Here is a 16500-nt window from a genome sequence, read left to right as displayed (position 1 = left end):
TCCGTGTTGGTAGTCTCCTATTTTAGTTTCAATGTATTCTGAGCGTTTTTGGCTGATTAATGATGTCAATATTTTGTAGCAGCTGTGTAACAGTGTTACTCCTCTATAGTTGTTGCATTTTGTGGTGTCCCCTTTCTTTAGAATAGGAAATATCCATCCAGTTTTCCACTGTTCGGGCATTATTTCTTCTTTCCAAATTCTTATTATTAGTTCGTATATCGTATATTTTCGTTTTAGTTCTTCTCCGCCCCGTTTTATTGCAACATGTATACCATTAATTACAAGTAAAATTTAATAAAAAAGTTTTTGTCTTAGTAAAAGGTATATTAGTTTAAAAAGCCCCTATAGGGCTACAAACATGGAAACAAAACATTTTCGCTCTGTAACAAGAGCATCATCAGTGTTACAAGAACATGGTGAGCCAACCAAAAAATACAAAGGTCAAAGCCTTTCAAAAACAGACTAAAAGTCTCAGATAGATGCAAACATGTCAAAATCTAAAGGATGGATATAATTCCTATGACTACGGCCCTAGGGCAACATATGACTCCCACATGTGGTAATTGGGTCAATAGGTAACAATTAGGTCATTATGTTACAAGAGATCGTTGCCTGTCACCTCTTGTAACATAATGACCTAATTGTTACCTATTGACCCACTTACCACGTGTGGGAGTCATATGTTGCCCTTGGGCCGTAGCCATAGGAATTATATTCATCCTTTGGATTTTGACATATTTGCATTTATATGAGACTTTTAGTCTGTTTTTGAAAGGCGTTGACCTTTATATTTTTTGGTTGGCTCATCATGTTCTTGTAACACTGATGATGCTTGTTACAGAGCAAAAACGTTTTGTTTCTATGTTTGTAGCCCTATATAGGCTTTTTAAACTAATATAGCTTTTACCAAGACAAAAATTTTTTATTAAATTTTACTCCATATATACTTTTTTATACCACATTTATTATACAACACTATACATAATAAAGGTAAGATGTTTTGGTTTTTGGTAAAACAGATCAAACTCGAAAAAAATCTAACAGTATTTTATTTGAAATGAGGTAAAAAAGATCAGAAATATATACAAGGTTTGTAACGAGCGGCTTATGCACCAGTAAGCATAAATGCTTATATTTTCTCAAAAAGACAGCCTTCAAATTATTGAGAAAAGACTTGCAAAGAGAAAGGCACGATTACTAAGCAAGTTTACTACTTAAGGGAGTACTTGCATCTTCTGTGTTCTATCGTTGATTGAAATATTAATATGGTTTCCCTCAATACATCAATCAACGGTTTTATCTTCTATGTTCTGTGTTATATGCGTTATCTAAAGTAGATGATTCGTTGGTGACAACTTTGTTAAGTAGGAATCTTGCTTAAGAATCCTGTATTTCTCTGTCTTTCTTTGTTCTCTACCACTGCCGCTGATGTTCAACTAGACCAAAGTACGTAATAGTGTAAACGAAGGACATTTAAAGAAAAATAGACAAAATCATAGAGTTTTTTTTAATATAAAGATATTTTTCGAATCTTTACAATGCCTAAAAAATAATATATATAGGTAATAAAATAACTATTGGTATTATTAAAACGGAATGTTCATATTATGTAAGAAATGTAAAGTGCTTTGTAAATATAGGAGACGCTTGTTCAATTGAATCGTATCTTTGGTCAGGTTAGCAATGAAAGTAATTGTAATCATTCAATTGACGTTCTGCAATGACAGGTATGTATGTAATAGTCAAATATAATAGTGAAAGAAAATTTACGACGAAAGGGATGGAATATATAGGTAAGAGCATCCACCCTATAGTCTCGAGTTATCGCCTTGCGATTTTTACATCTTTGGGTAATTAAAAAAGGTGTTAAAAGGTACTTAATCGTTTTCAGTCGGACGAAGAAGTACAAAATGACGTAAAAGAATTGTTAGAGCAACAGCCACAAGAATTTTTTAAGCATGATATACATCGATTGGAGAAAAAATGCGAGAAGTATCTTCATTAAAGTGTTAATTATAAAATATGTAGATACAAGTACCTACCTACCAATAAATTGATTCTGAACCAAAGATTAGTTTCAAATGAATAAACCTCGTATCCACAATTTAGTTAAAATTAAATAAAACATTAATAAAATTTTTGTACATTTTTTTGTATCTAAACAACTAATTTACTTATTAACTACATCTATAACGATGGTTTGTGATGATTTAAGAGTCCCTCCGGTAGTTTTCGCACCATCACTGCTTAATTAATTAAAGTAATTAATCTTGTAAGTATCTAATGATATAAAAAGACAGCAATTAAGGATATCATTCCAACTAAGAGGTTAGTTTTGTGCCCATTGGCGGAGTTACAGCCGTCCCAATCGCAATATTCACAGAAATCTAGGGTTAGTCCTCGGCTGACGCTTTGGGAGCATGTTCCTATTGTTTGTTCATACGGAACCAGTTCACATCGTCGAACAACACTTACGTAGTTGCTTCCTAAAAAATACAATTAATGTTAAAGATTATTAACAAAACCTATTTTTAAATTATTTTATATTTTAAAATGGTAAACTAAAACTACTGCAAAATAAAAATAGACGGTTTCGTTTTGATTCAATTCTAGTCTCTTGACATCCCGTGACTCGTGTTTCTAGGTTTACCCGTTATCAAGAGGCTTTGCAAGAAGACTGATTCGAACCAAAACGTACTGACTGATCGGTAAATATATTTAAATATTATTCCGGAGTATGGTTAGAACGAACTCTAATAGGAAAATATGAAATCAGTGTCGACAACGATTCAAGCAAACTGTTTACCCAGATATGAAAATACCATCGGATGATGGTTAAGAAAATATTCCACTAACGCATCTCAGTTTACCACTCTGAACCGCTATCATTGTGTACTCTAATACTGAGTATAGTGTATAACAGAACAAAAATAGATGGAATAGAAATTTCTATTTTTATTTTGTTTTACACTACACTCAGTATTAGAGTACCTATTGATAGAGGTTCAGACGGGTAAACTGAGATGCGTTGGTGGAATATTTATACCTGGGTAAACAGTTTACTTGAATCGTTATCGACTTTCATTTCATCTTTCTCGTTAGCATATTTACAAATGCTCATATACTACGGCACCAGAGTGCTGAAATCGGTTAGCATTTGATATACACTACAAGGGCGGATCCAGGACCGATTTTCGGTAGGGGCCATGAACTTTTTTGGGGAGGGGTACTGGGGGGTTTTGGGGTAATTTTTAAAAATTCGGGTTACAATGGTGAATTTTAAGGCACTATTCACACAATTTTGAGTGCCATAAAGACATTCAAAACTTAATGTTATTAAAGTAATATTAAAGTCAGTGCCGATTCCTACACATGTCTTCGGATCCAAGTGCAGTTCTTTCAACAAGTTTAATACTATATTTCCCAATGCTTCTTCTGTCGGGACTTTTTCTTCCCATCTTTCTTGCTTTTCACTCATAATTTTTATATTCTCATAAGCGTCAATGAACTTGACAAAGTATTTACGAATGTTGTTATTGTGTATGTATCTTAAATTCAGAGAAAGCTGTTCCACGTGGGATACATCGGTCGTTTCGTCAAATGTGACAAAATAATAATTTACCATTTGAACTTGATTCATTATTTCTTTAATTATGTCTTCACCACAACATGTTATTAATTGATTTTGACTGGTGCTATTAATGTATGTGGCTCGGGAAGATGCTGTGGATAGGTGTTGTTTTAAGAGTCTTATCTCCTGATGCGATTTTAAACCTTAACAATTCCCCTCATTTCTACGTCCAGCACCTTCGTCCAGAAGCAGAAGGCCTCCTAGGCAGGCCGCACATCAAAGAAACATGAAACGTAAATTACGTTTCATGGAAATAAACCACTGCTAAACAAATATATGTCAGGCCAATTATGAAACTCTCCGAAAATAAAAATGTGTCATGAGCATGAATCACACTCGTTTCATTGGTAGGCGGACTTTGAGATTTGTTTAGCAGTGTTTTCTTTTCATGAAACATGTTTTTCGTTTCATGTTTCATGTTTTTCGTTTCATGTTTCTTTGGTGTGCGGCTTGGCTTAGAGAAATATTTTGTCGACCTAAAATCACTATACGCTCTACTATAATAGTAGAGCCTTTCACTATTTTCTTGTATCTGTTTAGACCTCTGAGAGTCTATCTGGTCAATGACTGACTTTTGCGTGTTGCTATAACGTTGTAAAAAATCCAGCCCAACCTGAACGCACTCCCTGTAGTATGATGTTTTTTATGGGTTTGTATGGCTCCGTCTTTGGCCTTGAGTTTGGCGAAAGATATTAAAGGTTTCGTGACAAGGCTTTCGGCTTGCGACCCTTTTATTGTGACCATATTTTTTACTAGAAAAATAAAACGCAATATGTACTTGCAAAACAATCCGTTTTTTAATGTGCGAAAGTATGTACCAAACAACTCCTTTGTTCTAAGTGCTGGTGACCCAAGTAACGCTTCATTTCTTTTTATTCTTCGTGTGTACAGAATATGGAAATTGATACGATTTTGATGGCTGTCAAAGCTCGTTCTAACAGTTGGCACTTTGTAAAATTATCAACATTTTGATTTACAAAACATCCTATGTCAGTGTTAAAGCTTCCGTTACTGCTTTTGTTCAATTCTAGCCCAGAAGACATATTTATCCCCTGTTTTGTACATATATATTTGTTTGAAACTAAAAACATATGAACTGCAAATATTTAAATTTATATTTTTTTAAAATTCTCGGAGGGGGCCATGGCCCCCATGGCCCCCTCCCTGGATCCGCCCTTGATACACTATTACGCTACAAACCCTCATTGATTTAGGCACCTATTAAATTATAAGACATCTATTAAATTAATTATGGTGCCTAAGTTTTTATTGCAGTTAATATTATTGTAAGTATTGTATATTTCAATTTATTGTATTCAAATAGAAATGTCGAAAATGCAATAAACCTAGCATACTTCTTAAGAATGTGTTTTTTGACCCCAACCCGAGAAACAAATAAAACAAAAATTAAAAAAAAAACGCCAATGAATAAAAAACAAATAAATATTTTTATAAAGATATAATATTTATAAAGATTTTTATTTATTTATAAGTACAGATATAATTACTCGTATACAGTGCGTCCATAAAGTAAGGCATAAATTCATTATTAACTAAATAAACAACATTATTAGAAATCACCGAAAAAGGTCGATTTTTGATTTTAATTTATGATTTTTTGGCATATATATCATACTAGTGACGTCATCCGTCTGGACGTGATGACGTAATCGATGATTTTTTCAATAAGAATAGGGATCGTGTAATAGCTCATTTGAAAGGCTCTATTCAGTAATATAAACATTAGCATAATTATTTATACAGGGTGTCCAAAAACAATTTTTTAATTAAATTGATTGACACAAAAAGAAGACTTTGCGTAGTTTATTTAATTCAAAATATTGTTATGCTCTACTTTACCTCTTTTATTAGATTGATTAGCAAATTCTTAATTTAATTATTTACTCAATTAATTTAATTCCTGCCTATGTAAACAAAACCAAATTCAAATTAGATTTTCTAATAAACTTTATTCTCAGGGCTAATTTTGTATTCGATGCAATACCTTTGATTTGTGGCTTCTAGTATCTCTAGTTGCTTACTCCTTCCAGGATAAAACAGGGAAATTAAACACATTCAATATCATATAAATGTAATCTATTATTTATTTATCCAATATGCCGTATAAATTAAAATTAAAAAAAAAAAATACTAAAATCTAAATTTGTTACAACAATTTTTAATAAATCAAGCTTTAGTTCTGATGTCTCCTTGTTTTAACAAAAAAAAAAAATTTAATAAATTATTATTTATTCATACTAAATTTAATAAAATTTACTTTTCTCCTTTTGGATTGATTACTTAAAGTTGGAATGACTAAATGAGTTATAGAACTGTTCAATACAAAAAAATAAGCATATATGGTGTGGATATAAACAAGCTCTCTCCGTTTCGACAAATGATTTGACTAACCTTTTTGTTTCTTCACTCCTTCTTTCCCCAGATTGCGTCGTCTTTGATTCTCCCACACGTACTCTTTGGATGTTGCGAAAAGGTCTCTCTCGTCCAACTGCTTCAAAACAAACAAAACCAGGACTCGCTCGAATTCTCTACTCAGTTTCTCCTTGCTCGATATCTTGTGCAAATAGATACCAATCAGCTACTCGTTCTAGACAGAACAAAGGAATCTTCCTCGGACACAGGAAAATTTTATTTCTCAACCGGTCAACAATTTCGTTTCAACTTGATTCTGCTCGCAAAGGCCGATTTCACCACTTTACACTGACTTCTCACTTTTCAAAAACTGGACTGCTCTCTCCCGGTATTCATCACACAGTGTCTATCTTTTCTCTCGTCGAATGTGGAGTCGAAATTTCGACTCCACATTCTCATCCCTTCCATCGATCTTTTTCTACCAATTTAAAAACAACCTCTCTACCCAAAATATCCATACTTTCCTTTCCTAAGAAAACCAACTTAATTTGTACCCAACTTTCCATTTTGTTAAAATTCTAAGAGACATCAAACTACTGTCATTTTTTCAAAAAACTAAACAAAAGCCTTCCATTCTAAACTCGATAAAATTTGTTTACCGTTTAAAACCTTCTACGAATTATTTACAAAAATCCTATTGATGTTCACAAAACGAAATAACATGCACTTTCCAATATTTTCAAACCATTGTCTATAAATCCTTTCAAAAAACCAATTAACGAAAAACCACATTAACGATTTCACCTTCCCCGAAAAAGCACTGTTTATTAACTAAATTAGACTCTATACAATTTTTGGTCATATACAGGGTGAAGAAAATCTATGATCTCGTGGTCTCTGATATAAATTTATTTTCTGAATTTTTCCAAAAAACAATTCTACAACAATATATTTTACTGCTGTCAGAAAACAGAAATAAAATGTTTATTTCAAACATAAACATTACTTTTTGCTTAAATTGAATGTTTAAGTTGCCACCCACCTGCCTATTGACAGTTTAAACATTTAATTTAAGCGAAAGGCAATGTTTATTTGCCAAATAAAAAATGTACTTCTGTTTTATGACAGCAGTAAATGTATTTTGAATTAAATCAATTACGCACATTCGTCTTTTTGTGTCAATTAATTTAATATAAAAAAATTTGGACACCCTGTATTAATAATTATATTAATGTTTATATTATTGAATAGAGAATTGAATTGCCTTTGAAATGAGCTAGCACACGCCCCCCATTCTCCTTTAAAAAATCATCGATTACGTCATCACGTCCAGACGGATGACGTCACTAGTATAATATATATGCCAAATATCATAAATTAAAATCAAAAGTTGACCTGTTTCGGTAATTTCTAATAATGTTGTTTATTTAGCTAATAATGAATTTATGCGATAATTTACGGACGCACTGTATACGAGTAATTATATCTGTATCTATAAATAAATAAAAATAAAAAATATTTATTTGTTTTTTATTCAATGGCGTTTTTTTAAAATTTTTATTTTATTTATTTCTCGGGTCAGGGTAAAAAAACGCATTCTTAAATATGCTAGGTTTATTGCAGTTTAGACATTTCTATAAAAAAAAATTAAAGTAAAGCAACAAAATGTGCCTATGTATCTATAAAAATAATATTGTACATACTTATGTTATGAAGTAAGAAATTTATGACTATGAATATGCAATCAATCACAAACAAGTCTGGCTAATTGGCTCTGCCAAAGACATTAATGAGGGTTTGTCGTGTAATAGTGTATATCAAATGCTAACCGATTTCAGCACTCTGGTGCCGTAGTATAGGAGCATCTGTAATAGGTCTGGATCCCGCGTATGAAAAAAAAGTTGATTAATAGCAAGTTGAAAATTTGTTAATAGCTTAAGGGTGTCTAGTCGGACAAACTTTGATATATGGGAATACTGGAACAGGGGAAGTTTTAATTGTGGAACAGGTTAAAAATTTGGAACGGTCAGACCACGAAAACGTCACATGTATTTTGTCCGACAGAACTTCCAATTGATTTGTTACCCTTTCATTAAACTCTCATGCAAAAATCAGACTGCTATTTATCACCTGTCATAATTCCTGTCATTTGACATTTTCTACATGTTCCCCTCATTATAATGCCCATTTGGTGATAAATAGCAGCCTGATTTTTGCATGAGAGTTTAATGAAAGGGTAACAAATCAATTGGAAGTTCTGTCGGACAAAATACATGTGACGTTTTCGTGGTCTGACCGTTCCAAATTTTTAACCTGTTCCACAATTAAAACCGCCCCTGTTACAGTATTCCCATATATCAAAGTTTGTCCGACTAGACACCCATAAGCTATTAACAAATTTTCCAACTTTTTATACAAACGGTTAGAACAGGTCGTTCTAACCATACTCCGGTATAATATTTAAAATACTTAGAAAAATGTTCGGAAGAATACAGACGGCAGAGAATATTTGGAGAAGCTAAGCAAATAAAGACATAATGAGGATAATATATCGAAAACCAATAATTACGGCAAAACTTGGTCACATTATACAAATGCCAGGCAACCGAAATGTTAAAACAATATCTACTGAAGGAGGAAGAAATAGGGAAAAAAGAAGACGATGTCCAAATAAAATTGTTGGAAGCAGTAAAGCAAGCTTTGGCGTGGGAGATTGAAGAGCAAAAGCAAGGGAATGGAATAAGTGAGAAAAAAAGACATATTTCTCACGAGCGCAGAAGTTTGTTAGCACGAGCGGATGGCGAGTACCGCAAATCAAGCGTGTTGTACACTGTAATTTTTCTATGGATGCGTTGTTGCCAAGATTTAAAACTTCAAAATTAAATAATTTAGGTGCTTTTAGGTATATTATATGCCTACATTTAAATAAAATACATATATGTACGGATTTAATATTCTTAAAATATACTTTATTTATTTAAAATTATAATTAACAGTTATATTTGCATAGTTTTGAAAGGTAATTCCTCGTAAGTTTTGCTTCAACACATTTTGTCTGACAAAAATAATTTTGCTTTTATTGTGCATGTTACCATGGAAACTACGATCATATATGGAAAACCGGCGGAGAACCAGTGAGAAATTATTTCTCACTGCAGTGACCGACCTTTCTCACTGCGTGAGAAATTTTTCGTTTTGAATGTATGTAAGTAGTGAGAGAAATTGCACATTGTATAGAATCCATAAAAAAAATAATTGTTTTATGCATGGATGGTAATAACATATTTAAAATATTCATGAGTACCACGTCTATTTAGAGACAACATATATATTTAAACCTATATAGGTACTAGTCCTGTCGCCAGGGGGGGTACAACGGCCTCGTTAATTCAGATGTACTTACCCAAGTTTTTTTTATGTATTTTGACCCGTAGAACACGAATTTTTTGGGTAACAGTTGATCCGGATGTCGATAAGATTGTTATAGACCAAGAACTTGAGGAATCAAATAACAGCGATTTTTGGCAAAACAAAACAATATTTTGTATTTTTTGGGTCATTTTAAGCAAAAAATATTTCTACAAGTTTTTTAGTAGGATGCACAGTTTTCGAGATAAACGCGGTTGAACTTTCAAAAAATCGAAAAACTGCAATTTTTAAACCCGAATAACTTTTGATTAAAAAATAAAATAGCAATTCTGCTTAGCGCCTTTGAAAGTTCAAGTCAAATTATGTCGGTTTTGATTATTTGCATTGCTAAAAATTTATTGTGTTATTGTTAAACAAAGCTACAAACAACTAGTGCGTGAGTGATGTTTCTATGATTTCTCATTTAAAATCGAACGAGTAGGTAGAATAGGTACTAGTGCAATCAAGACTATTTCTACGTTACATGCGTTAAAACACATGTAAAAGCACGGGAAACCCTACGTGTTTATAGCTTTGTTAAACAATAAAAAAATAAATTTTTACCAATGGAAATAATCAAAACCGATATAATTTGACTTAAACTTTTAAATGCGGTAAGCAGACTTGCTATTTTATTTTTTAATCAAAAGTTATTCGGGTTCAAAAATTGCAATTTTTCGATTTTTTTAAAGTTCAACCGCGTTTATCTCGAAAACTGTGCATCCTACGAAAAAACTTGTAGAAATATTTTTTACTTAAAATGGCCCAAAAAATACAAAATAGTGTTTTGTTTTGCCAAAAATCGCTGTTATTTGATTCCTCAAGTTCTTGGTCTATAACAATCTTATCGACATCCGGATCAACTGTTACCCAAAAAATTCGTGTTCTACGGGTCAAAATACATAAAAAAAACTTGAGTAAGTCCATCTGAATTAACGAGGCCGTTGTACCCCCCCTGGCGACAGGACTATACCTATGAATTTATAGTTTTTTTGTTTCAAAACACGTACCGACAAAACGGTTTTTAAGCCAATGGACGACTATGTTCATCAACGCTTTAAACTATTAATTATAATGCCAATGCGATGCTGAAACTTAATGGGTGACTAGATAAACGTCACTGAAGCCATTATAAGCAATTAAATGACCAACACTGACATACTCGTACAAACAATATTATTCATACTGTGACTGAGTAGTACTACGCACTCCTTTGTCCTTTGTGGTACTGGTATTAGCTAATGTTTTAGTTATAAACACAACAAAGCGCAGATTGAACTGAAACAACTTATATAAATATTTTAACTTTCACTTTATACCTATATTAGAGATCACGATACTCTTGTATTTTTTGCTTAAGCGCCTATTACTTTCTCGACGTAACCATTTTACTTGATACAATTTAAATAATTTAAACTACTAACTTCTAATGTATAAAATCATAGAATCAAAACAAATCGGCTGATAATACAATAGGGGCCATCCATTAATCCCGTGATGTTTTCTTTTTTACATGTTTTAATCCCTTCTCCTCCTTGGTGATACGTGGTGAAGTTTAAGACTACCCCCTTACCCCACTACATCACGTGTTCTGAAATGTCATTCTAATTACTGAAATGTCTAGACGATGAAACTCTACCTTTACTTCTGGATTTGTTTAATAAAATATATAAAACCGGAAAAATCCCAGAGGTTTGGCTAGTGTCCACCTTTATAGCAACAGCAAAAACAATATATGCCAAAAATTGTTCAGAATATAGGACAATATCACTAATAAGCCATACTCTAAAAATATTTCTAAAGGTGATTCGTGGATTATACAGAAAGCTAGAAGATGATGTGAATGATACCCATATCAAATTTAGGTTTGTGTGCCGCAAAGGACTTGGAACAAGAGAGACATTGTTTGCGTTTAATGTCCTCTCTCAAAGATGCTTAGATATTAACCTAGATATTTACTCCTGTTTCATTGACTTCGAAAAAGCATTCGACAGAGTCAGACATGAAAAACTAATACAATTATTTAAAAACAGAGATATAGACAGATGAAATTTACGAATTATCATCAATCTGTATTGGAATCGAAAGGCCAATATAAAGATAAAAGAACAAGAGTCCGAGAATATTGATATAAAGAGAGGAGTAAGACAGGGCTGTGTTCTGTCGCCAATACTGTATAGCGTGTACAGTGAAGCCATATTTCAGGAAGCGATAGCGGAACTAAGTAATGGAATCTCTATTAATGGAAAATAGTAAATAACATAAGATTCGCTGATGACACCGTTATAATGGCAGCCACCCTGGAATCGCTACGAGAATTGATAAATAGAATTAACGATTACATATTGCATTAGCCTAAAAATAAACAAAACAAAAACTAACTTTATGATTGTTTTAAAAACACAACATGGAAATAAAAGGTTAATGATAGAGCAAACTCAAATAAAAAAAGTAGAGACATAAAAATATCTGGGAACCTGGATTGATGAAAAAATGGCCAAAGCAAACAGATTAAAGGCCGAATTGAAACTGCAAGGCTAGTATTTATAAAAATGAAGACAATGCCTACAAACAAAAACCTTCCGTTGCCTCTCAGGAATGGAAGCTCGGACATTGAAGAGACAACACATAAGAAAAATAGAAGAGTTCGAAATGTGGTGTTACAGACGAATGTAGAAAATTTAGTGGGTTCAAAGGATTACCAATGTTGAAGTGCTACGACGTTTAAATAGTAAGTTAGAAATGATGAACAATATAAAAACAAGACAACTGGAATATTTGGGTCACATAACCAGAGAAGAAAAATATAAGTTGCTGAGAATTATTATTCAAGGAAGGATTCAAGGAAGAAGCATAGGAAGAAGAAGCATCTCCTGGCTGTGGAACCTTAAAGAATGGTTTAACTGTAGTTCATTACAACTATTCAGAGCAGCAGCCAACAAAGTGACCATAGCCATTATGATATCCAACCTCCCATAGGAGATGGAACTTTAAGAAAAAGAAGAAATGGATGTATACCGGAGATTATGTAGAATATTACGATGAGACAGAATTAGAAACGAACAAATAAAAAAATGAAATTGTGGAAGAGTTTTAATTTTTTAACTATCTGTTGGTGTGGGTTGATTTTCTGTAAATTTTGGTTGTATATGCTGCATCCATTTTCATCGTGTATCACTAAAACCACAACATAAACATAAAAAAAGTTAATTATCAAATCATCATTTTTCTTGACAATCTTTAAATTACCTGCAGCAGTGAGGAAAAGCTGCACAGATATTGTGATTAGTGATGTTGATTATAGTTACTTTTGAGTATTCGTTACAAATCGTTACTTTTGTATAAAGTAATTGTTTACAGTATTCGTTACTTTGATTACTATGATTACTTTTGTTACTTTTGTATTTGAGTACCGGTACATAATCATATCTAAAATCGTATTTCTCAGTAGGTAGGTATTTTGTATAAAGTAATCATTTACAGTATTCGTTACTTTGATAACTATGATTACTTTTGTATTTGAGTACCGGTAATCATATCTAGAATCGTATTTCTCAGTAGTAAGTATTTTGTATAGGTATTCCGATATAACAACGACCTTCACCGATCTGTTTAAGGGATAAAAATGATTTGATTACTATGATTATTTTTGTTACTTTTGTATTTGAGTACCGGTAATCATATTGAGAATCGTATTTCTCAGTAGGTAGGTCTGTATAGGTATTCCGATATAACAACGACCTTCACCAATCTGTTTAAGAGATAAAAATGATTTGATTATTATGATTACTTTTGTATTTGAGTACCGGTAATCATATCGAGAATCGTATTTCTCATTAGGTAGGTATTTTGTATAGTTATTCCGATATAAAAACGACATTCACGAAGTATGAAGTAATCAGAGTAATCAAAGTAGATAGAATAGTCGTTACTCGCTCTAATACGATTGGTATGGGTAGAAGCAACGAAGTAATCAGAGTAATCAGAGTAATCAAAGTAATCAAAGTAGATACAATAGTCGTTACTCGCTCTGATACAATTGGTACGAAGTAACGAAGTAATCAGAGTAATCAAAGTAACGATTTGCCTCTCTGTATAGTAATCGTTACTTTCGGTATTCGTAAGTAACGAGTACTTTGTAACGAATAGTTACTTTTTCAACATCATTAATTGTGTTGAATTAGGTTCTGACGTTCTTTAACCAGTCCACGAGATCTTAAGTATTCTTCGATATAGTCACGTCTCAAATGCTTTCAATTTTTTGCACATATCTTCCTTTAGGGTCCACGATTCAACACCATAAAAAAGGACAGAGAAGACGTAGCATCGCAGCATTCTGACTTTTATATCAAGAGAGAGATTGTGGCTCTTGAAAAGGCCCCCATCCGGTTGAAGATGGATCTAGCTTTTCCGATGCGCGCTCTTCTCTTGGTTGTTGGTCCATGCTTTAATTATTATGGTGCCGAGGTAGTTGTAGTGCGTCACTCTTTCTCATCATCATCATCCTCCTCCAACCAATTCACGTCCACTGCTGGACATAGGTCTCCCCTAATTGTTTCCACACTTCACGGCTTTGTGCTGATTGTTGCCAGTTTTTACTAATCCGCCTGATATCATCTGTCCATCGTGTAGGCGGCCTTCCTCTACTGCGTTTATCTTCTCTTGATCTCCACTCCATCAGCTTTCGTGTCTATCTTGAATCTTTCAGCCTGGCGACGTGTCCTGCCCAGTTCCATTTGAGCCTGGTGATACGTTCTATAACATCTGCAATACCGGTTCTTTGTCTGAGATCTTCACTTCTTATTTTATCCCGTAGGGTTACACCCAGCATGGATCTTTCCATACGCCTTTGAGCAACCCGCATTTTCGACGCTGTTGCCTTGGGACCTTGGTTAGAGTCAGTGTTGTAACGTTTCAATCAGCCGATTGAACGCTACACCAAGCTCCGCTTGGTATTTGTCCCTCGGACTATATATTTCTATAAGCGACCCTACTATCATCAAAAATCAATTAGTACATCTCTTCGAAGGTATTTAGTCCGATACAAATTTGTACTTACTTCTTTTGCCATTGCCACGTAAATCAGGCACAATATTGGCATACATTATCGTGTTTGTGTGTAGGCCGTTAAACAATGGGTAAGTTTAATTATCTAGTTTTAGCCTAAGTTTTTCACTGATTTCTTTTGCACAGCAGATACCTACTTTCTCCTTGAAATAAAGCTTAAAAACTTTTATAATTTTATTTCTTTTTCTCTGGTATATAATATATTACTTTATTTTCTGTACATAGTTATAATATTTTATTGATAGAATTCTTTCCGTTTCTTTTTATTTTTAATAATACCACGCCGTGGTCAGACATTCTGCTGAGATCGTGTTTCTTTCAATGCTCAGCTTTATTTCTGATCGGGCTTTTCTTTTGGGAGAAAACTGATCCTTGTTTGAATTTTTCTAGCCCCTACCTCGGGAAGAAGACTTTAATCAAGCACTACCTGGAAAAGAAAACACACTACCTTGAAGAGCGGAACTGGCTTACAACCGTATCCTGATGCATCAGTAGAATTAATTACACAAGACAGCCCTACAGAGACAAGACAGCCCAACAAGGTAGCCCTAGACTTCCCCTAACTGCCGGCGACGACAAATTCTGCAGGGATTGGGGACCTCCTTTAGGAACTGTGACGGAAAGACCTAAAGCTGAGTAAATTTTTATTTTTATAACTTTTGTACCGATTACCAGCATGGTCTCGGTCACGGGCTCAGAAAATTAACTTGGTTGTCTGTATACAATAAAATGATTTTTGTTAAGTTTTTTTTTATATCTAAATAAATAGTGCATTTAAAATGATTAGGTAGACTTTTTATTTCCTGTACCTTTCTGGGATGGGTGTGAAGGAAGAATGAACAGGGAACGAACCCAGGGCTGAGCAGTCGGGCAGAACGCCATTCTGATGGATGGAACGGTGGACGTTTTTCTTTTGAATATCCTAAGGGATGTTCAAGGAATTCCTCCCCTCGTTTCTCCCAGCAGTGTTTTGTTGCTTAATGCCCTGGTCTTGTTATGATCAGGATGTTACAGTGTCTCTGCTCTATATGTCATTACCGGCAGCACACATTGATCAAACACTTGTTTTTTTTTAAACCGAAGGGTATACTGCTCCTAAACATGTCTCTCAGAGCTCCGTAGGCTGCCCAAGCAAGATTTAATCTTCTTTTTATTTCGCATGTTTGGTTATCTCTACCAATTCTAATTTCATAACCCAAGTAAATGTACTTTTCCACTAGTTCTACTTCTTGTTCACGTATAATCAATCAGCTGTCCGCTAGGAATCAGATTAGTCATATATTTAGTTTTAGAAAAGTTCATTTTCAGGCCTATTTTCCAGCAGATAGCGTCTAACTCATTTAGCATTTCCATTACTTCTCCTAGGTCATCAGTCATCAGTTATAAGGACTATGTCATCTGCAAAACGAAGAGGATTTAACTTTTCTCCGTCTATTGTGATCCCTTTCACTCTTTCTATACGGGTTTAACTTTGTGTTATCTTTTTCCTGCTAATGCTCGTAAGCTTTGTCTTCTTTTTTAATCAAATCATTATATTATGATACAAAACACCTGCTCCAATAAAAATACATTTTACGGAAGAAAAAAGAAAAACACCTGCTAAAAAAAGTTTTAACAAAAAATTATTGCCCGTTATGTTTATAAAAAATAAATTTCACGAGATTGAAGAAAGTAACCAACAAAACACCATAACTAATTCAGAAAAGAGATTTAAAGATTACAACCATACCATATGCAAAGGGGTGCGAAATAAGCAAAATATCACAACTACTTTCAAACCAATCAATACACTGAGAACTGTTCTGTCCAAAACCAAAATTAACAATATACATAAATCCTCTTATCTATGACACAGGAGAAATAAAAGGAACTGCATCTATAAAATATCCTCTGCATGCAACAACTTTTATGTGGGAGAAGCTGCAAGACCTCTAAATGTTAGGATAAACGAGCATGGAACGGACATTAAACAAAGACTTCGACAAATCACAGATATGCAAACATCCTTGGGACAATGAGCA

General features: G+C 33.5%; 1 protein-coding gene and 1 long non-coding RNA gene across 4 annotated transcripts in view; one reads left to right on the top strand and one right to left on the bottom strand.

Moving 5' to 3' along the window:
- Nucleotides 1-1493: 1493 nt before the first annotated feature.
- LOC126888886 (probable ATP-dependent RNA helicase ddx42) overlaps nucleotides 1494-16500 on the bottom strand; it is a 49353-nt gene continuing 34346 nt past the window's right edge. For all 3 annotated transcript variants that reach the window (XM_050657319.1, XM_050657320.1, XM_050657321.1), the window contains exon 3: nucleotides 1494-2486. In XM_050657319.1, coding sequence (XP_050513276.1) covers nucleotides 2281-2486 — 206 coding nt within the window. In that variant the 3' untranslated portion in view covers nucleotides 1494-2280. The remainder of the gene's footprint in view (nucleotides 2487-16500) is intronic.
- LOC126888889 (uncharacterized) lies at nucleotides 14434-15262 on the top strand. Its single transcript, XR_007699694.1, has 2 exons — nucleotides 14434-14550; nucleotides 14870-15262. It is a non-coding gene; the product is annotated as an uncharacterized LOC126888889 (long non-coding RNA).

This window comes from Diabrotica virgifera, chromosome 7 (genome assembly GCF_917563875.1).
Source record: "Diabrotica virgifera virgifera chromosome 7, PGI_DIABVI_V3a".
Classification (NCBI taxonomy): domain Eukaryota; kingdom Metazoa; phylum Arthropoda; class Insecta; order Coleoptera; family Chrysomelidae; genus Diabrotica; species Diabrotica virgifera.
This window is presented reverse-complemented; position numbering and strand designations above follow the sequence as displayed.